The following is a 20961-nucleotide window of genomic DNA, read 5'->3' as shown; positions in this document are numbered from 1 at the left end:
TACGGAGTACGGAGTACACCTACCGATAAACTTTTCCGAATGGTCGATCTTAGAGACGCGTGAAAACCCTAACCATCGCCATCACAGCCATCGACCGAGTTTTCGGGGTCGAACCTGGTAATCCAGCCCTCTGTTGGCACAATTAGGCGTTCGGAGTTGTCGTTCCATTCCCATATCAAAAATTTCGTCCTTTGTTTACATCTCTATATTTAGCGCATACTCCGTACTCCGGCACAATCTGTAAGAGATATTCGGTGAGCCTACGAACGGTCACATAACCCAAATTAAATGACTTCACTAAGGTACGATGGAAGCTGACCGGCTTGCGCATTTTTCACATGAGGAGCACAGCTTCGCCGTCAGCTGTAGTTCCGGTCAAATTTCACGTCTCAAACCGGTTGACTTGCGTCTTAAGATGAAGATCGAAATATACTTCCAAACATATTCTAATAGAAGTGCGAGCCTTCGTTGAACTTGAGCTTGATTATTATTGTCAATAACACAGCAACAGCAACCATGACTTCATATATGGCTGTATATATTCGTTAGTTATTGTACTATTGCTGTCTTTATATTGTGGTGGAATTCAGCAGCTTAGAAGTGGAGAAAAATGCCGGCTTTTTCTTTGCTATGCGATCTTCAAGGCAGACGCTACTAGCACGCAGCCCCAGCGCAGGTGACGATGCCTCTGCCCTCAGTTATCTCCGTGAATATGAAGATGATGGCGCATAAACCTTTCGCCTATGACTAATGTTAGGACATATTTGGGAGCCAAGTAATCATTGCATTGCCATCCAATGAGCTTTTGAAAGAGGATCAAAGTGACGTTTGCAGGTCCTCCTACCAGGTCGATAGTTTCCAGATCCCAAATCAGACTGTAGGGGATTGGAAATAGCAGAGAATTCGCCCTCCTTCAACTGCCCTTACATTCCAGGAGTGTACAAGTGACACACCCAGATGCCACGGAAGACGAAACCATGGCGAACAATACAATAAATCGATTGTCTTCCAGCGCCTGACTGAGACCTCAATCCGTTCGCTACCTTAGATGTAAAAGTGTCGCGTCACTTTGCCACGCCCCCGAATCGCTCCCTGTTGATTTGGCCACGTTTATTTTGACGGACTGTAGCTACATGTTTGCCATGCAATATCTAAAGTCTTTCACACACACTAGCCTGGCCATTTTGGGAGAGGTGCGCCATCCGGACGGACATATCTACAGATAGCCTCGATTCGTCCGATACCTGTAGGAACAAAGTTAGAGACAATTATACCGCAAATAGCAGGAGAATATCAATGTTAATCACCCACTTGTGCTCTCCTTGAGTAAACTCTCCATCTCACTCCTGGCTGAAGTTAGCAGAACTGGCAAATTTGTGGGAGAGAGGGTACAAACAAAGATGGCATGCATCCTAGACTAGCACACCCAGTTTGCCGTTTCTTTTTTGCGATCCGGTATAGACGATTTAGTATTTCGATGTTGTGTGAGCATGCTTATTCCGTTGCTGATGCAATGCTTCTCAATTCCCATTCTTTGCCTTCACCTGGCGATGGCGAGCGCTGATGCTAGAACCCCTGCTCATGTCAACCGCCACGCTTTTACACATTACTTGCACTTAAGGCGACGGAGCGGCGATTATTTAAAAATATGATGGAGAGGTTTTTCATCGCGAGTTGGGGGCCGCGTGAGTGGAGACTAAGGTGGGAGTTTTTAAAAACTTATTGGGCGTAGGAAGCATGCAACTCGGGTTTCTTCAAGAACGAGAATTTATTTTCACTGGCTGTCAGCCCAACCTCGCCGATGCAAGGAACGAATGAGCAAAAAGGGCTTGACGTCAACGACGCCACAGCCATCATGGCAGGCAACATGTTTTCCTTATGTCCCACGAAAGATGGAATTTTTAGTGAATTGGTAGATTAGATAGGCTGGTCAGTGATATTCGGGATTTGTGTCTATGATAAATGACACGAACTGTCCAGAATTCTATCCAAATGGTTGAAGTTTCTCTGTCTCTGGTGCTTTGCATACTTACTTTACCTAGCTCAACGAACTCACACCTGCCCCCCCCAACCAAAAATCCGAGATATCCAACTGGATATTTTCCCCTTTCCCCCTTTATGGATCACCATATTACTGGACTTTCGCGCAATCGAATGTTTAACACAGAAATGAATGATGTCGGCAGGAGGCGATATACGGATTTGACACATCACCACACTGACCCCTAGAACGACGTAATTACTCTTCTAAATGGATAGTTGTGTAAAAGGAGAGGAACGAATAAAACGTGGAGGAAACAGAAGGCCCAAAATTGAGTAGATTCTTTTCGCCTATTTTCAGTCAATCAGCTCTTTAGGGTCTTGTGATGATACGAACACGCAGAAGAAACATCATGCACGTTCTACTCTCCGGAGGTATCGCCATCATTTGTAGTTCCCATTTTGCTGTTCACCTCCATGAACTGATGGCCTTTTCCAGAGCTTGGAAATCACTGGGTAACGGTTCATTTAATCGATTGGATGTGGATGCTGGGCCGTCGAGAGAGTGGGTTTTTTGAGAGAGTGATAGAGTTTGGTAGTGGGATCATTCAATCCACCCCGTCGACCTATCTGTACAGACTATCCAAATCAATAAAAATAGAAGACCGAAGGTCCTCGATATGTGGCGACAGGGGCGGCCGGGCCGATAGGGACGATGGGGGATGGAGAAAAAGCAAAAATAAAATAAAATAAATAAAGCAATGGAGAACTAAAGAATAGAAAGGGGCAAACCACAAATAGGCGATGGATACGCGAGTGGCACTTCAAACAAGAACAGAGACACCTGCTCCGTATTCTTCATGAGAACGAGCCATCCCTCCAATCAGCCTCGATCATAAAAGAAACTGCATCACTGCGCAGGGCGATGCCCAAGATTTAACCAAAATGACAAGAATGATAGGACTTGTGGGAACTAAGGCAACTAGAGCTCAGCTCTAACATCCACAATCTTTGCCCTCACCAAGTTGAAATTCCACTATCCTAGTCAGGAAATATCACTCAATCCTCTCAAATGGCAGCTCATTCGATGTCTCAAGATGCGGAACACATATATCCTATGAACATCGACAAAGCCGTTCATCTCGTTTTCGACGACCTGGCTCAAAGGATCTAGAATCCAGGGTCGCCACAATAGTTTGCGCCGCTAACACAATAACCGTGAAGAAGACGGATGCAGCGTACGCTTGAAATAGCAGCTACATGATCGCCGCCGGAAACTTCGGACTGCAATGAGCGCCGCTGGGGAAATTTTGCTGGCAACAGAGAGGAGATTCTGTATTCCTCGAGTGGTATGCGTGTTGCTCGTTCCAACGGAAATAAATATTCAGATCCCACACGCGGGCGCGGAAGCACGCTCTGCTGATGACATTGCAAATGCCCGCCGGGGCTTCAACAGACCTAGCCCCCCCTCGAATGAGATACCGTATACTGTAGTCCTTCCTGCTCATCGAAAATGCCAGGTCATTCAAAAAATTTATCGATGGTCATAAAGGCTGTAGCTGGATGTACCAAAAGAGCGAGATTCAAGTGTATGCGTTGCAGACAGTGGTATCTTGGTGCCTATCCCTCGAATCCTCCCTGCCCGGGGGTCTGGTCGAATGTGAAGAAGGTTTACTCGACCGCAAAGTCACAACATTTGGGTCCGTCGGGCTAACCATTGAGTTAACCAGTTCAGGAACATGCTTTTCGTTGCGGTCCGTGGTACGGAGTACATCCTACCAAGGTTAGATCAGAGAAGACAAACACCAGGCCACAGTATTTGCGTTGGAAGAAAGGGTTTATTTGACGCTGTTGCACTGGCGGAGGAAGCAAGAATATAGGCGTTGTATATGATATTGCGATGATTGGATGCCAGCTTGTTTCTTCTTCTTCAGTGTTCGATGAATACTCAAGTCCTTCGATTAGTGATTCTCTCGATCTTGCACCCCAGATATCCTGTTGAACCTGACTTCAACCTTCGGTTGCCAGGGTGGAGAACGATTATCCTAGGCCTTTGGAGGCTCAGGGTAGGAAGTCTGGGGGACGGCACTGGATAACAAAATGCCATCTAATATTCCATCGTGCAACGGAATGGGGCAATGTTCCGCTGCGAGAATCAAGAGGTAGATTTGGAGCAATTCTTGCCAGGTTGTTTCATAACACTCCAGCCAGCCTCTTTTTATATCACATGATATCCCTTTGAATGGATGGATATCAACGAACGGCAAGGCCTGCTTGGCTGTTCACGATATGAGCCTGACTCTGTAGTTTATTTGTTTTTCAAGCTAATTTTGCTGATATTCAGCGGTCATGTTTGAGCTATATCCAGCTACCATAGCGTTTTCATATATTTGCGTTTCGCCAACTTCATATACATTATGGCACTCTAGACATATTAAATTACTTCACTTTAACCAACAACCTATTATAGCCTTTAACGTTACCAATAGAATTGTTCAAACTAACAAAGACTCCACTGAAATGAACCTCGTAAGGTTTTCTAAGAACAATGACTATAACTTTGCGCTCTCTTGGCGGATTTCCTGTTGTGCTTGATCCCGAAGTACTCTTCTTAGGATCTTTCCGGACGGATTTTTCGGTATATGGTTGGTGAACACAACTCCTCCGGTGATCCTCTTTGTGGGCGACACTCTCTGTTTGACAAAGCCGGTGATATCCTCAGTAGTAGCGGTTTGCCCTGGTTTGAGGGTGACGTAGGCACGGGGGTACTCTTCGTTGTTTCTTTATCGAAGGATACTCATTAGCTGGTACTGTACATTCACGCATACTGAACCTGGAAGCTAAAAGAACCTACTTTGTTACTCCTATCACGGCGGCATCCGCGATCGCGGGATGTTCAAGAAGGAGCCCTTCTAGCTCTGCCGGCGCAACCTGGTTGCCTTTCACCTTGATAAGTTCCTAAGCATCATGTTAGAGCATGATTCCTGCGATAGACAATTTTGACAGCGGTTCACATACTTTCATTCGATCAACGATATAGAACTTTCCTGTGTCATCCACGTATCCGATGTCACCTGTTTTCAACCACCTGTCTTCTGTTAATGTCTCCTTGGTGGCCTCGGGTTTGTTCCAGTAGCCCTTCATTACATTAGGGCCTCTGACCCAGATTTCGCCTCGCTGGTTCCGCGCAAGCTCTGTCACTCCGTCGTCGGCCATAATCTTTGCTTCGCAATTCGCATTTAATTCACCAACAGATGCGCTAGTTCCCAGATCGTTGGGGTCCCATCCCAGCATTGACAACGTAGTCCTGTCGAAAAAAGGAAAAAGAAAAAGAAAAAGCACGGGCACATTAGCTAGGTTCCAAAAAAAATTAAAGAATAAGCGCGGACAGGGGCTAGCCATACTCCGTCATGCCCCATCCCTGTCTGACATACAGCTTCCCTGCTGGAAACAAAGCTTCGACTTCCTCTGAGATTTCTCTGGATAACGGGGCCGCTCCGCTTGAGACAGCCAAGACGCTGCTCAGGTCATATTTCTTGACCAGTGGATGCTTCGCAAGGGCGACAGCGATCGGCGGTACGACTGTCAGACTCGTAATCCGGAGCTTCTGTACCGCTTCCAACATCTGAACGAAGTCAAACCTCGCCATGATGTAAACGGGTATTCCTCGCGACAGTGACGATGCGATGAATATGTTTTGCGCCATGGCATGGTACATGGGAAGAAAACATAGCCAACGGGTAGATCTATCCCTCTCTTCCCAATCGCTCCGCAAGTACGCTGAATAGTCAAATTGGAGCAGATTTGCGACGTAATTCCTATGCGTTACCTGTACTCCCTTCGGGGCCCCAGAAGTCCCAGAGCTGTAATTGAGGGCAAGGGTTCGATCCACTTCTTCGGGTGTTAATAGCGTGTCCCAAGAGAAGCTGCTTCCCTCCGCCGGTGAGACGATGAGGTCTCCCCAATATCGACAGCCCTTGCGCCCTTCTCCCTTCCCATCAAACAACGCGCTATCGAACACGAATATCCTGTTTTTGCCCATGCCAATCAATTCGGCTGCAGCAATCCCCGTGTCTAAACTCCCATCTGCACATAGCATATATGTCGCCCCGGAATCCTTCAACTGATACGCCAATTCTCTGGGTGTATAAGTTGGGTTTGCTCCCGTGAAGATCCCACCTGCCATGACGATGCCCATGAAGGCCACCGGGTAAAATAAATCATTGCTGGAGAATAGGAGTACACGATCTCCTGTCTTCAGGCCCGCCTTTTGAAGCCCAGCAGCGAAGCGCTGGCACCACAGACGGTACTCATGGACGGTAAAAAAGTGAGTATCTGGCCGGGCAGCATCCGAAAAACACCTCTTCGTCTTGGATAGAGGATACGTGGGGGATTTGAATACCACCGTCAGCAACGATGTGTTTGGGATTTCAATGGACCAGCGGGACTTCATCACCATGATGCTGGATAAATAACAAAATTGAAGTTATAACTTGGTATAGGAAAAAGATTGCAATAGAGAGGATTGCTGCAGGAATCAGAAAGATCTAGTCATAGAAGACGTACTTTCTGGATTGGCTTTGAACGAGTTATGCTACTCTTATAAGCTGAGTAGACTCTGGATTCTTCGCAGCTGTCATCCGTACAATGGTCCTAAGCCTGCTTGCTTGGGAAATATTCAGCGGATCCATCGCAACCGGCTAACTACCGGATCAGGGTTGGACTGAGTATAGGGAGCTTTCAATGCCGAGGTCAATGATGAGATATATGGGAAATTTGCCTAGATACCCCCACTCCCGCTAAAAAATGTCGGAGGAGGTGGTTGGTTGTGTAATTATATCCATGGATCTTGTCGGCCGGATGCCCTATTAGGCCAATATACGGATGGATTAGGGCTTGTGTAGGACCTCCAACGCCCCCGTGCTATGTTATGTAAGTTACTGTACATAGCAACATCAGCACTAGTGAGCTGACCGAGGTCCTTACTTGGCACAAAATGGGTCAGTTGAATCTCCTCTACGGAGTATATACTCCGTAACATCTTATAATACACACTATAAAAATGATAAAATAAATATATATAGAAAGATATTTATATTATTTTTAATATATGATATGATATGGGCGACCGAGAAAACAAAGGATACGTTACGTAAGCTTCCAAGCTCTAGTTATAGGATTCAGTGTTAAAGCTAGTTGATTGCAAGGATTGCAAGACCGGGGCTGAAAAAATGCTATTCTTAAATTGCCAACATTTATACCTGGACGAGCAATTTGAAGTGCTTATACTGATGGAGTTATGTAGCGTCAAACTTGTCCCGCGGACGTACCAGGAAGACGAGTCTTACCGTTGCATTGGAGGTTCCCGGCCCTCTCGCTGAACGCCATTATTGTTCGTTTGGGCCACAACAAATGGCACGTCAAAGTATTCTCTAGATGGAAAGAAGAAAAAAAACCCCAGAGACGCCTAGAGTTTGAAGGTTTCTCTACAAAGAGATCGATAGGCCTTTCTACCCCATGGGATAGTGTGGTTCTTCAGCGAGAAGTACAGAATCTTAGGCTCTTTCGCGGTATACCAAGCATTGTGCAGCTAGTTGCCGTCGTTATCTCAAGTAATCCATATTCGACACATCCTGTTGGATTACCATTCGGGCGGGGCATTGGAGGGGATACTGAAGAAGACACATAGAAGCAATCACCCATGGCGGAGGTGGGCGCTACAGATTGCTGAAGCCCTCAACCAGATACATCTCAGCAATAATAATACGCACATGGATTTGAAAACATTCAACGTGGTGATCGATAGCGAGGGGAATGCCATTCTAATTGATATAAGTGGTCGCCCATGAATGGCTGGCGCCAGAAATACAAGATATGTCGGATCCTCCCACTTCGCCACTTGAAATGCGCCAGAGAAATGATATCTGGGCTTACGGTCAACTACTATCGGCAATGGTGGGGCTTAATAACCACTATCGAGAGAAGAAGTTGATGAAAAGTGTTGCAGCGGCTGCGACAACAAAAGATCCTGAATTGCGACCGGGTCTACCTTGCATCATTTCAAAACTCAACGTACTCAACGGAGGCTAATTTGACACCGGAAAACAGGTTTCCTCGACCGCCACGTTGGTTCGCACGAAACAGACCGGAAACAGTATATAATGTGAAGAGATCGCGACCGACAACCTTAGTTCGGATGAGCGTCAGGTTGACGATAAACTCGTTATCAGTCAATATTCGCTCCAGGCAACATCCGTCTCATCGAACCCGCCGTCGCTCCAGCCACCTAGCGGAAGTTTTAGCTAGGGGGAAGTGTCCCTAATTATTATTAGCCGAGATGGGCTACCACCGACCTGGTCCTTCGCGCATAGGAGGAGCCTTGCCATCAACATCCTTGAAGACCACAGCCAGCCGCGCCGGTGGTGACAGCGTGGGCTGAGTTTCCTACAGTGCACACCTCTTCCTTTGCCCTAGCTTCGCCGCAAGGATTGCTTAGGGACTTGTGGTAAGTGACCGCAACGGTGCACTCTTTCGAGGAATTGACACTTGATATCTATTAGGAAATATTCAGGAGAGTATGTGCATGAGCAGTTTTCCTATATATAAAAAAGGACTTAATAACAAAAGGTCATCAAAGGGCGGGGTATTTTGAGGGACATGTTCAGATTAAGAGAGTTTGGGGTATGATGAACCACGGCGCTTAAATGTCCTGTCTCCATTTTCTTTCTCTTCCATTTTTTTTTGAGTCACAGGGTCAGTTGGCAGAATTTCCGTTATCGACTTATATTTTCAGTAACATGCCGGCTGCGTGTGGACGGAGTTGCCTTGGCCCCAGGATTGTTTGATCGGAGCACGTTATGAAAAAAGATTTACCAAGGTTCGCACGCGCGTTGGATTCCTCTGGACCAATTAACGAACGGGATGGGCCGAAATGATCCTCGTTATAGCTGCGGAGACTGTTCCATCGCAGGACACCCTACACTCAGTTATCACCGTGACGAGGCTGGTGGTAGGGCGGTGCGAAGTATTTATGCGTAATACTCAAAGGGATAAAACAACTAGCTCCCAGCGAAGTTGCCCTTGTCTTGGCATTAACTACTGCCTCTTCCCCGCCCCATCCCGTTTGGACCAAACGTCTTTTGTGGAACCAACTTGTGGACATCAGTTCAATGCTACAGAGTCCCTGGGATCGAAGAATCAAGAAACCATTAATAATTTCAAACGGAAACTAGCTAAATGAATTGCACAAAAAGTGGGTATAATGATTCACAGCACGGTTAATAATTCACAGCACGATTTTTAGCATCGATGTAGAACCATATTCATGTGCACGTCTTCAGTTCGGAAGTGTGGAGGCCTTATCGGTTGCTTAGCTGGCCGCATGACCGGCCGTACCAAGGGACTCGCTGGCACGGATCTTCGGCGTTTTGGGATTTCCTCGAGGCACTTCTTCTTCTTCAACTGGAGCCGCAAAGGTCCATTGGGCATTTTGATATTCATCACGCTCAGTTGACCCATCAGAATCATCCAGGATGGGTGTTAAATCGGAAGTCGTCCGGTGTTGGAATATAGATGAATGCGGAGACCGAGCCTCGGAGAACCTTGTATTCACCACTCTAGTAAGTTCATCCCTTGTTTCTTTTGCCCAATCTCGGCCATTTCGGTACGCTGAAGCTCCTTGTTAAAAGGCCTCAGAAGTATGAGTGAGTGCAAATGATCGGAGCTGTGTCATAAAATATTCAGGATGACTATCTGGATTGTCTGACTTGCTAACATGAGTGGTGTATAGCTTTAGTTGACCGCCATGATAAGTCGACGTAAGAGTGTAAGCATTGTTATCATAGGTCGGTTCACCTTGCTGGTAGGATTGTAGAGCATGCATCCCGCGGGCACCCAGTGCGCCATCATAACATGCCTGCCGTGTGGCTACAGCAAGAGATCCATCAGGGCCTTTTGCCTCGAAAACGAAGTTTGGTGCCATTGGGAGATCATCCGGGACAATATGATGGCTAAGATCTACACGGATTTGATGGTTCAGCTGCTCAGGACATGCACCATAGAAGTGATCTGGTTTAGCAGCAGCCAGTGTTCCATCAGTTAAAGAAGTAAGATTTCTAAATGAGTAGTCCCCTCCAACACATTTCGGGTCACTGATATCACCATCAAGAATTGGAATCACTGAGGTTGTGATGGACTTCTCTTTAGATCATTAGATGCATGTGTATCTGCGAGGGCCAGGGTTCAGCTAATCGTTCAATTATCTCCTTCATATTTTTTGGTGTTGAAGGGATTTGGCCATCAGGATATCCATATCCGTCCGGATAAACACCGTGGTCGATTAGATTTTGCTGAAAATTCCGACTGTAGGCCGAGGTGCTTGAAGTTTTCGAGATTGTCTTCGTGTCCCTGGAAGTTGATGACGGAGGAGAACCCGCACGACGCTTTCTACTGTGGGAGCTAGATGTTCTTGGGCCCATCGGAATCGGATACTAGGCTCATATTGTGGCGGACGTATTGCTTGTGAAAACAGAATTTTCCCGGCACCCCCTGACCTGAACATTACGCAGGTATGCCCCGGTGTTTTCGTTAGTGCCGCCCTAATATTTTAGTGGCATTCTAACGTTCATTCTGGGGTGCCGCGTCTCTAAATATCCTCATATAATATAAGAAGCAAGCTTCTCATTCATTATTCTTATTCCATACGTACGCGATTCCTATACTCATTATTATCATTCTCTGATTCAATATGGACTTATTTGCTATTGCACCTTCACCATCAGAACCTCCTGAACCTCCTGCTACTCCTTCAAAATGATTGACCTGTGATCAATGTCGAGATATCCTTCTTCTTCGCAGACTGGATTGAATCTATCAAAAGATCTCTGATTAGACTGACCGTGTGACCGTGTCTGAGACCAGGACCAGAATATTTGATGGTCCCATTACCAATTTGATTGATCCCATTACACAGTTTTAAGATTAGATAGTAGTCTTATACTGTTTCAGTGAGACTTACTGTCTACTCTTGTCACATTTTTCAAATGAGACCATGATTTTCACTTCTCAATTTAAATTCTTTTTATTACTTTAAATGACTTTAAATCTCATTTGAGTATTATTAAAAAGTATTACTTTTTAAAAAATTAAAAATAATCTAAAAAAAACCTTAAAATGTCTAAAAATAGTGACTTTATATCAAGAATAAGATTAAATGAAATTAAATGAGATCACTTTCTTATTTTTTCCAAGTCATGATTTCATTCTGAGATCTGATGAATAGTTACTTTACATGTTTTTTTAATAATTAGTCTCAGCAGAATTCGTGCTAAGAAATGTATGAGATTATTATTATTATTATTATTATTATTATTCTTCAATTATAGATGTATACAGTCAGAGACTATGATATCTATCTGAGAACTTTTAGTTCTCAGAGTTTTTTCTATATCTATAAAGTCAACTATTATACATTTATCAATTTCAGATATGTAAAATTAAAAAATTCCAGTTCAGAATATAAAAACTGTTTACAAATTACAGTATTTTAACATCTTCTGATACTTTGAAATCATTTAATAATATCATGATAAAAGAAAAGAGAATATAGTCTTAAAGATAATGTAAGAAATTCCGCTTCTTACAGATTCTTTACCTCTATTTCTATCTCTTATGTAATTAATAGAGTTAGCAGCTCTTAATTACACATAACTATATAGACTGAAGTTCACAACTACTATTCATAACTCAGCTTAAATACTATTATATATTTAATCTCTATATTTTATCTTTCTATTATAAATACTTCTAGTAGTTAATAGTATATATTATATCAAGCTGTAAACATCTGAATAATTATCTGTAAGCACTTATTTTTATATTTCAAGCTCTATCAGTCAGTAACTACTTATTATAACTGAAAGAACTAGAAACTTATATACTTTAATCTCTATAAACTCTACTATAGACACTTAGAAGCAGTCACTCAAATTATGAATAATCTCTGTAAAAGAAGTCTCAGAGAATATATTAATTACTTATAGAATATTATTCTTTATATCTGTAATAGAGAAATTCTCTGAACTTATAAATAAATCAATCTTAATAAAGAATATTCTTAAGTATCTCTCACAGAATTAAGCTATTTTTCTATAAGAAATACTTACTATCTGTAAATATTCTTAAACTGAGTCTCTAAACATGATTTTCAGAGATAACTATGAATTGAAAAGAAACTTTCTTAAGCTATAATTACTTAAGATCTTCTACTGAATCACAATCTATAAAAGCTTTTATAAGTTTATATTTGAAATTGACTTACAAGCTCAGCTGTGTGATATAAAAGATGAAAAAGCTATTATTTATATAATAATAGATCTCTATTACACTGAAGTCAAGAACTGGCTGAATTATCTAGAGAATAATTATAAGAGATTCTACTGATCTGTTCTCAAGATCTATTTAGAGAATAAGTTGAGAGACTTTATAAGCTGAATAGAGAATATCTGAACTGTGATTATTAATATTAGAAAAAAAGATAAGAAATCTGATAAAAACTACTTACAGTGCTTTATAAAATTATGATATAAATTAAGATCTGTGAAAACAGAGCTCTGAAACAAGATCTGAATAATGATATTTATAAAGAGACTGAATAAAAATATATAGAATAAACTTATTAAGTAAGACTCTAAGTTCTTAACTCTGAAGAAACTGATAACTCTTATTTATTACTTACAGATTACTGTGAGAGTCATAGATCTGTAAAGAGTGAATTATTCACTAATTCTGTAAAAGTCAGAATAACAGAGAATAGATTTACTAAGAAAAGATAATAAGATATAGAGAGATTTATATCTAACTATTAAGTAAAGAGAGAGAGCTTCATAAGCTTCTATAAATAAAGTATATAATAGAGAGACTAAGAAAAAGAATCTTTACTTTATCTATTTTAAATCAGAATATCTTTATACAAACTATTCAGACAAATTAAAATAGAAATTTAAAAAGTCATAGACAGAGTTAGTAACAGTCTTCTTAAGAGTCTTAAAGCTGATATCTGAATCTGTTACTCTCTTAATAAAAATATATACTTATAGAAAGAGACTGCACTGTGATACTACTGTTCTACAAGTATGAAAAGTATTAATAGACTCAGAGTCTCAGATCACTGTAGTATTTCTAAAGCTTATAAAGTAAATAAGCTAAGTGATAAAAACTGAGAATCTGCTCTTATAATAAATAGAATATAAGAACTCAGATCTGAGAGTTAAGAGACTTATAAGAGTTATCTTTAAATTACAAGATCTCTCTGAAACTTGAAAAAGATTTATAAAAACTATAATTATCATAGATATTATAGATAATATATACTTAAGACTTATATAACTTTAAAGATATAATCTGCACATAGCTATCTATAAGTCAGGTTTATACTTTCAATCAGTATTAACAGACTTACTTACAGAGATAGAATCAGTTAATACTGTAGAGTTAATTAGAGAAGATAAGCTCATCTATATAATAAGTTTATAAATATCTGAGAACTTTGTAATTATGAAAACTGAGCTTCAGATATTAGAGAAATACTGAGATCTTATAGAGATATTCAGCTTAGTAAAGATAGCTGAGCTTTTATCTCACTATAAGAAGAATCTAATAATAGATTTAATAAAAGAGTAGAAACTCTTCTGAAGACTAATCTATAAGCTCTCTCATTATAAGATAGAGATCTTACAGATGTATGTGAAAAAGAATCTGAAGAATAACTTTATCTAATCTTTACAGATCTTTATAGAAACCTCTATATTATTTATAAAAAAGAAGAATAAAGATCTCAGATTATATGTAAACTACTGTAATCTAAACTTCAAGACTATAAAGAGTCACTACTCTCTGTCTTTGATTAAGAATGTGATTAACTGTCTTATAGAAGCTGTTATATTCATATAACTGAATATAATTAATATATATATATAACTGTGAATACAGTCTGAAAATGAATAAAAGACTATCTTTAGAACTGCACTGAGATTATTTAAATATCTAGTAATATCTTTTGATTTAATTAATATCTCTACAGTATTTCAGTCTTTTATTAATAAAATACTTCATGTATATCTGAATGTCTTTGTAACAATACATCTAAATGATGTGATAATATACTCTGTAAAGAAGAAAGAATACACTGAGTATATATAAACTATATTAAAGATCTTAGATAAGATAGAACTGTATATTAAGCTTATAAAGTATAACTTCAGTATCTGTCAGATTAATTTTCTAGAATATATAATCACTGCAGATAATATTTAAATAAAATCTTTACAGATTAAGACTATTCTATTATAGTCAGAGTTAACTAGTATTCATGAAATTCAGATCTTTCTGAGCTTTGTGAATTTCTATAGATAGTTTATCTTTACATTTATAAGAATCTTCTTAACTCTTATAGACATACTAAAGAATGAAAATAAGAAGAAGTTATTTCATAAATAAAGAATAAAAAGATTATTAAGAAGAGAGAACTGTAAGAACTTTCTTATCTCAGAAGCTTATAAGATCTTTATAAGATTAAAATAGATATTTATAGATACAGTGATACTGTTTTACTTTAATTTCTTACTCTTAATTAGATTGAAGACAGATATCTTTTTCTTTATAATTTCAGAAATAGTCTTATAACTACAGTTAAATAAGAACTAGGTTTCAGTGATCTTTTTTCTATAGAAAATATAATCTGCAGAGATTAACTATAATATTTAAAATCAGAAGTGTCTTATAATAGTGAAATTCTTTTATTACTAATATCACTACTTTAAGAGTCTTATAACAGTGATTACTATTAAAACTGATTATAATAGCTTATAATAGTTTACTTCAACTAAGAAACTCTCACAGTAGTAAGTTTACTGAGCTCAGAGACTGAGTAAGTTCTGATTTAAAATAGAATATATCAAGAGAACTAAGAACTCAGCAGATAGACTCTCTCACAAATCTGACTATATTAAGAAGACTAGAATAACAGATACAGAGAGACTAGAGAAGATAGAAAAGCTTCATAGAATACTCAGACTGAGTATTATAAAGAAGTTAACTGAAGAGTCTCTTAATTCTATATGAGAGAAGAGAGAGAAGAGAGAGAAGAAGTCTGTATAACTACTCTCTATAACACTGAGAGTCAATACTCTGAGAATCTTTATAAGAATTCTTGAAGACAGTACTTATAATCTAAAGAATTTACAGACTTTAAGAAACACTATAAAAGACCTGATATAAGAAAAAACAGAGTATAAGTATTTATAAGATCTTCTATTCAGATTATCTGAACTATAACTGAAGAATAAATATACTCAGTATATTTAAAAACTACTTACAGCAGAAATCAATTCTGCAGAAATAAAGAATTGAAGAGACTTAAATAATCTTTTATTAAGAGAGAACTAAATTTATATATCTATAAATAAGTTTCTATATATAGAACTTATTAAAAGATATTATGACTCTTCTGTAGCAGATTATTTTACAGATACTAGAACTTATAAATTACTTATAAGAAAATACTTCTAACTGAAGATGTAAGAACTTATAAAGAAGATAGTGAATTCTTATACTATTTATCAGAGTTCATAAGTAGTATAGTTCAGATTATATAAAGAACTTACTTCTCTATTTATTCTGTAGAAATCTTGAAAACAGCTAGAAATAAACATTCTTATAAGTCTTTCTGAAAGTAAGAATATATATAATGCCTGCTTTAACAGTGTGCTGATAGTAGTAGATTACTTTATCAAGATAACACACTTTATACTCACTTATAAGAACTTAAAGTCAAAGAATTTAACTTATATCTTCATCTGTAATATGATTCAGTTGTATGAATTATCTATAAATATTATCTCAGATAGAGAATTAATCTTTATAGAGAAGTTCTGATCTGATCTAATAACTATACTGAAGATCTTATGAGATCTAAGTATAATTTTTTATTAATAGACAGATAATCAGATAGAATATGTGATAAGTATATTAAAACAGTATCTACAGTGCTTTATTAATTACAATCAGAATAACTGAATATATTAATTATTACTTATAAAGTTTGTATATAATAACTTAAAGTATATCAGTACAGATAAAACTCTCTTTGAGATACTCACTGAGACTTATCTGTGAATAATCTTGATAAATCTGTGAGAGTATACTATAGAGTGTGATAATATCTGTGAATAAGCTGAGAGAATTCAGAATATTCAGAAGAAAGTCTGTAAATTCTTGAGAAAGACTCAAGAGTATTAGAAGAGATACTATGACTCTAAGTATATTATAAAGAGTTTTGTGGCGGGCTGCGCCCGATCAATCATATAGACTATTTCATTACACTTCATAGATTCTTCCATTCCCGATCGCCGATCCGCGGCCGCTACGAACACGCGCATATTCTTCCGCCTCGAAGCTCCACCGCGTACGCCACCACATACGCGTATAAATATTCATCTCAATCACTAATTCTTGCACTTTCTCTTTCTTTCCTTCTTTAATGTTTTTATCTTTGTTATATAAGACCTATCAATATTATACTGATCTATTCAGTGTAGGCCTCTTATACTATAAAAACATTCATTGTCTTCTTATTAGAAACAATTACTCATCAAGAGATATCTGAATGTGTAACAATGTGTAAGAAATAGAGAAATAGTTAAACAGTTAAGTGAACACTGAGTTCTCAGATAGAAGCTTACTCATCAGTTACTCTAGCTCTGTAACAAGATCTTACAAAGAGAATAAGATTTTATAAGAGAATATCAGTGAAAGATCTGAGAGTTCTGACACTCAGATATATAAGAATACAATTACATATTTGATAATTGATATAATCATGTCTAATGATAATATGAAACTCTTGAACACAAATATAGATGTGATGTCACAGTGACTCTAAGCAATGTTGAAATTACAACAATAATAAATAGCTGATATACATGCAACTCAACAACTTCAATATAAAGAGATTCAATGATTAACTCATGTGATTTCAATATCTATAGAATTGAATATAAAAGCACTGAAAGAATGCTTAGATACTTCTATATATTTTAATACTTTCAATCTCACTCTCTACTTATCATGAAGAATGAAAGTGCTTATGAAACTGAGTATAGATAAAGATTTCATCAGTTTATTAATTAATCAAGATTAATATATCAATGAATAATTGAAGAATCACATGAAACAGAAGTTTCATTTATAAATAAAAGTATGTGAATCAGTGTTGAGAATATCTGATAATATTATAAAACATCTTAATGTTCTGTTCTGAGATACTGTCATGCAATAGAAAGTATTAGATTGATTACAGAGTATCTGACAGAGAAACACTTCTCTTATAACATTTATTCCTGACTTTAATACTAAGATTCTAGAAGCAGAGAATCAATCTTGAAAGAATTAAATGAAGATTAGCATGCTTAAGAAGATATTAACTTTCAAACTCTTACAGACTCTTGTAAGTGTAGATAAAGATCAGACTTATGAAGACTTCTGCACACAGCTCTGAACATTGAATGACTGTCTTATCAAGCTCAAGAGTATACAGAATAGTGATAGAAGATGTTACATCTCAGTCACTCATACATCTGCACTAAAGAGAAGTAACAGTAATGATACAGATGCTATGAACTGAATAGATTCAAATGTCTATGCATAAGTAAGAGTTTTCACTGTTCAAACAGGCTTCTGAGTTCCTGAGATCACTTCTGAAGAAGTCACTGATTAATATCAATGTGAAGTGTACATTAACTGTAACTAATCAGAACACATTGCTTTCAACTACTAATTAATCTATATATCTTCATACTTGAGAGAAAGATCAGTGTCTGTCTGTATCAATTATATTGTAGTGAAGAAAGATTCAGAAGATAACTATCAGAATGCTCTGATGAAACAGAGTAAAGATTAACTTCTATTCAAATTTATAAACAGAAGCTTGAAGAGGTCAGATGATAATAATTTGAAGAGAAGATAATAATGAATGTGATTCTTGTATCTACTGTGATTGATAATATATATAATATGAAAGCCATGATAGACAGCAGTCTATGTCACTATACAATGATAAAATCTTCAGTTATAAGATATTATAATCTTCAGTGTATCTCTCTATTAAAACTCTGACTTCTCACAGAATTTAATAATCTAAAGAACATTTATATCTGTTACATAATAAAGCTGATCATAGATATGAAAGAACATCAGTGTGAAGATATCTATGCATATAAAGTTAATAATCTTGATTATAATCTTATATTAGAACTTGTCTGACTATCTGAATAAGATATCTTATTGAATACTTAAAACAGAAGCTTGATATTTTCTAACAATGATAGAGTTCATGAAGATAACATTCACAAGATCATGAATCTGACACAGATCTCTGTCAACACATATAAAATACTCTGAAAAAGAAGTCATTACTAAAATCACTGACAGAGTTATTAACAAGCTTGTTAATAGCAGAATTATATATCAATCTATTTCATCAGTCTGACTGATATTAAAAAGATCTTAGAAAAGTTATTCTGTATTATAATAACAGATTCTCATATAAAACTCTCTTAATAATATCATGAATATCTAGATGTCTTCTGATAAGATAATATTATAAATATATCTCTCTTACAAGATTCTGAAGTGAATCACAGTATCAAGTTAGAGAAAAAGAATGATAAGAATCTCAAACTGTTATAAGATTCTCTTTATAACATGTTCTGAGATGAACTTCTTCTTCTTTAAAAGACACTCAATGATCTGTTGAATAAAGAATTTATACATATTAGTAACTCTTTCACTGCAGTTCTCATTCTCTTTACAAAGAAATTAGATGAAGAACTCTGATTCTGTGTGAACTACTGAGATCTGAACAGATTGACAAAGAAAGATTAATATTCTTTATCTCTTATCAATGAAACTCTAGCACAGATTGAGTAAGCTCAATAATTTATAAAACTAGATGTCATTACTGTGTTTCATAAGATTTATATCACTGAAGAAGATGAATAACTTACAGTATTTCAAACATATTATAGTCTCTTTGAATGAATAGTCACACTCTTTGAACTGACTAATACTCTCAGTACATTTCAGAAGTATATTAACTGAGTACTTCAAGATTTTCTTAATAAGTTTATATCTACTTATCTGAATGACATTCTCATCTTCATCAATGAATTCAGAAAAGAATATTAAGAATATGTATAAAAGATATTACAATAGCTACAAGAAGCAGAACTACTGATAGATATTAATAAGTATGATTTTAAAGTCAAGAGTATCAAGTATCTGAGTTTTATTATAGAAGCTGATAAGAGGATTTGAATGAATTCTGAGAAAGTCTTCATCATTCTTGAATGAGAAGCTCTGTGTACTATGAAAGATATATAAAGCTTTATCAGATTTACTAACTTCTATCAGCAATTTATATAAAACTTCTCAGATATTATAAGATTACTTACAGATCTTACTAAGAAAGACTCAGTATTTCAATGATCAGTGAATACTGAAGCTGTATTTATATAGATAAAGAAGATATTCATTAATATCTCTCTGCTGATAATATTTAATTCTGATTATAAGATAGTTATTGAAGCTGATTTCTCTGACTATATAACAGAAGAAGTGATATTATAATATAATGATAAAGATATTCTACAATTATATGTCTTCATATCTAAGAAACTAAGTCTCACTGAATGCAATTATAAGATCTATGATAAGAAACTTCTCATAATTATACATTATTTAGAAGAATGAGACTCTGAACTCTGAAGTATCTCTGAATTTGAGATAGTCACAGATTATAAGAATCTCAAATACTTCTTAACTACTTATAAACTTACTGAATAATAGACATGATGATCTGAGTTTCTAAGCTGCTTTTATTTTACAATACACTATCATTCTGACAGTCAGAACTTGATGACAGATGCTCTCTTATAATAAGAGTAAGATATATCATTCAATGTAACAGATACTCACTGAATGAACTGAGAGCATCAGCTCTTGAATCTGAAGATACTAGTTAATCAAGATAAAACAGCTCACAGTATCATACATGCTTCTTCAATTAGAACTGATATTAATATCTTCACTTTCTCTACACTGAATAAACTATGATATATGACAGCTCAGATTGATGAACTTCTTCAGATTCTCACTGAAGCAGTATATTAAAAAGCACTCTGATTTTCCTCAGAACTATATATAAGAACTGATATCTCAGAATATTCAATCAATGATAATAACACTCTACAATTTCATAAACAATACTGAGTCTCTCACTCTGAATTCTTACACACTCAGATAATGCAAGAGATGTATAATTTATATATAATCAGTTATTCAGACTGTGAATAACTGTATAGAATAATCTTCTGAGAATTCTACTGATCTGAAATATTAAACAGTATCAGATGCTTTATCTGAAACTGTAATTACTATTCTTCTATTATCTTATGAAAGAACTGTAGAAAAAATCTACTGAAATTACTTAATATCTCTGATAGAATCTGATGAGATGTAGTAATTGACTTCACTATTAATCTATCTGAGAGTAAGAGTTGTAGAAATATTCTGATCATCATTGATCAACTAAGTAAGAATATAATATTGAAATCTTGTAATAAGATGAATACTGAATAAGTTACTGAAGCCTTTTTACAGAGTTCATTCTATTAGATATATGAATTACTGAGATTAATAGTATCAGATTAGAACTGTTAATTTATAAGCACTCTCTGAATAAGAATCTGTCAAGTTCTCAAGATTATATACTGTCTGTTAACTATCTATCACTCTGAGACTGATAATACATCAGAATGAATAATTCAGACTGTAAAGAATTATCTTCATAAGTTCTGTAATTACTTATAAGATGATTGATATAATCTTCTTCTATATGCAGAGATCACTATCAACAGTTGAGATACT

At 36.9% G+C, this 20961-nt stretch overlaps 4 protein-coding genes across 4 annotated transcripts; 2 read left to right on the top strand and 2 right to left on the bottom strand.

The window, feature by feature from the left end:
• Nucleotides 1-358: 358 nt before the first annotated feature.
• BDBG_00925 (4-coumarate-CoA ligase) lies at nt 359-7042 on the bottom strand. Its single transcript, XM_002627971.2, has 6 exons — nt 6967-7042; nt 5385-6903; nt 4999-5287; nt 4835-4938; nt 1312-4761; nt 359-1244 (listed from the first exon to the last, which is right to left on the bottom strand). The coding sequence occupies exons 2-5, from the start codon at nt 6437-6439 to the stop codon at nt 4533-4535; spliced, it is 1677 nt and encodes a 558-aa protein (XP_002628017.1). The 5' UTR covers nt 6440-6903; nt 6967-7042; the 3' UTR covers nt 359-1244; nt 1312-4532.
• Nucleotides 3072-4591, top strand: BDBG_16239 (uncharacterized protein). The gene is made up of 2 exons (XM_031724230.1): nt 3072-3649; nt 3711-4591. The coding sequence occupies exons 1-2, from the start codon at nt 3494-3496 to the stop codon at nt 3858-3860; spliced, it is 306 nt and encodes a 101-aa protein (XP_031576135.1). The 5' UTR covers nt 3072-3493; the 3' UTR covers nt 3861-4591.
• Nucleotides 7043-7854: 812 nt separating the features above from the next.
• On the top strand, nt 7855-8070 carry BDBG_00924 (uncharacterized protein; the record flags this gene model as incomplete). Its single annotated transcript, XM_031720113.1, has 1 exon — nt 7855-8070. One exon carries the CDS (start codon nt 7855-7857, stop codon nt 8068-8070), a length of 216 nt encoding a protein of 71 aa, XP_031576134.1.
• Nucleotides 8071-9349: 1279 nt separating this feature from the next.
• Nucleotides 9350-10457, bottom strand: BDBG_00923 (uncharacterized protein; the record flags this gene model as incomplete). The annotated part of the gene is made up of 3 exons (XM_031720112.1): nt 9350-9657; nt 9730-10158; nt 10310-10457. The coding sequence occupies 3 exons, from the start codon at nt 10455-10457 to the stop codon at nt 9350-9352; spliced, it is 885 nt and encodes a 294-aa protein (XP_031576133.1).
• Nucleotides 10458-20961: the final 10504 nt, after the last annotated feature.

The sequence above is a fragment of the Blastomyces gilchristii genome (assembly GCF_000003855.2).
Source record: "Blastomyces gilchristii SLH14081 genomic scaffold supercont1.2, whole genome shotgun sequence".
Taxonomy (NCBI): Eukaryota; Fungi; Ascomycota; class Eurotiomycetes; order Onygenales; family Ajellomycetaceae; genus Blastomyces; species Blastomyces gilchristii.
The sequence above is the reverse complement of the archived record's forward strand: the minus strand, read 5'-3'. Positions and strand labels throughout refer to the sequence as shown.

What these genes read in the sequence shown, in the direction of transcription:
- BDBG_16239 (XM_031724230.1), top strand. Translation starts at nt 3,494, where the DNA reads ATGCCAGGTCATTCAAAAAATTTATCGATGGTCATAAAGGCTGTAGCT. An exon ending in TCTGGTCGAATGTGAAGAAG is followed by an intron (nt 3,650 to 3,710) that starts GTTTACTCGACC and finishes TGAGTTAACCAG; the next exon opens with TTCAGGAACATGCTTTTCGT.
- BDBG_00925 (XM_002627971.2), bottom strand. Translation starts at nt 6,439, where the DNA reads ATGGTGATGAAGTCCCGCTGGTCCATTGAAATCCCAAACACATCGTTG. An exon ending in ATATCGTTGATCGAATGAAA is followed by an intron (nt 4,939 to 4,998) that starts GTATGTGAACCG and finishes CATGATGCTTAG; the next exon opens with GAACTTATCAAGGTGAAAGG. An exon ending in GCCGTGATAGGAGTAACAAA is followed by an intron (nt 4,762 to 4,834) that starts GTAGGTTCTTTT and finishes CCTTCGATAAAG; the next exon opens with AAACAACGAAGAGTACCCCC.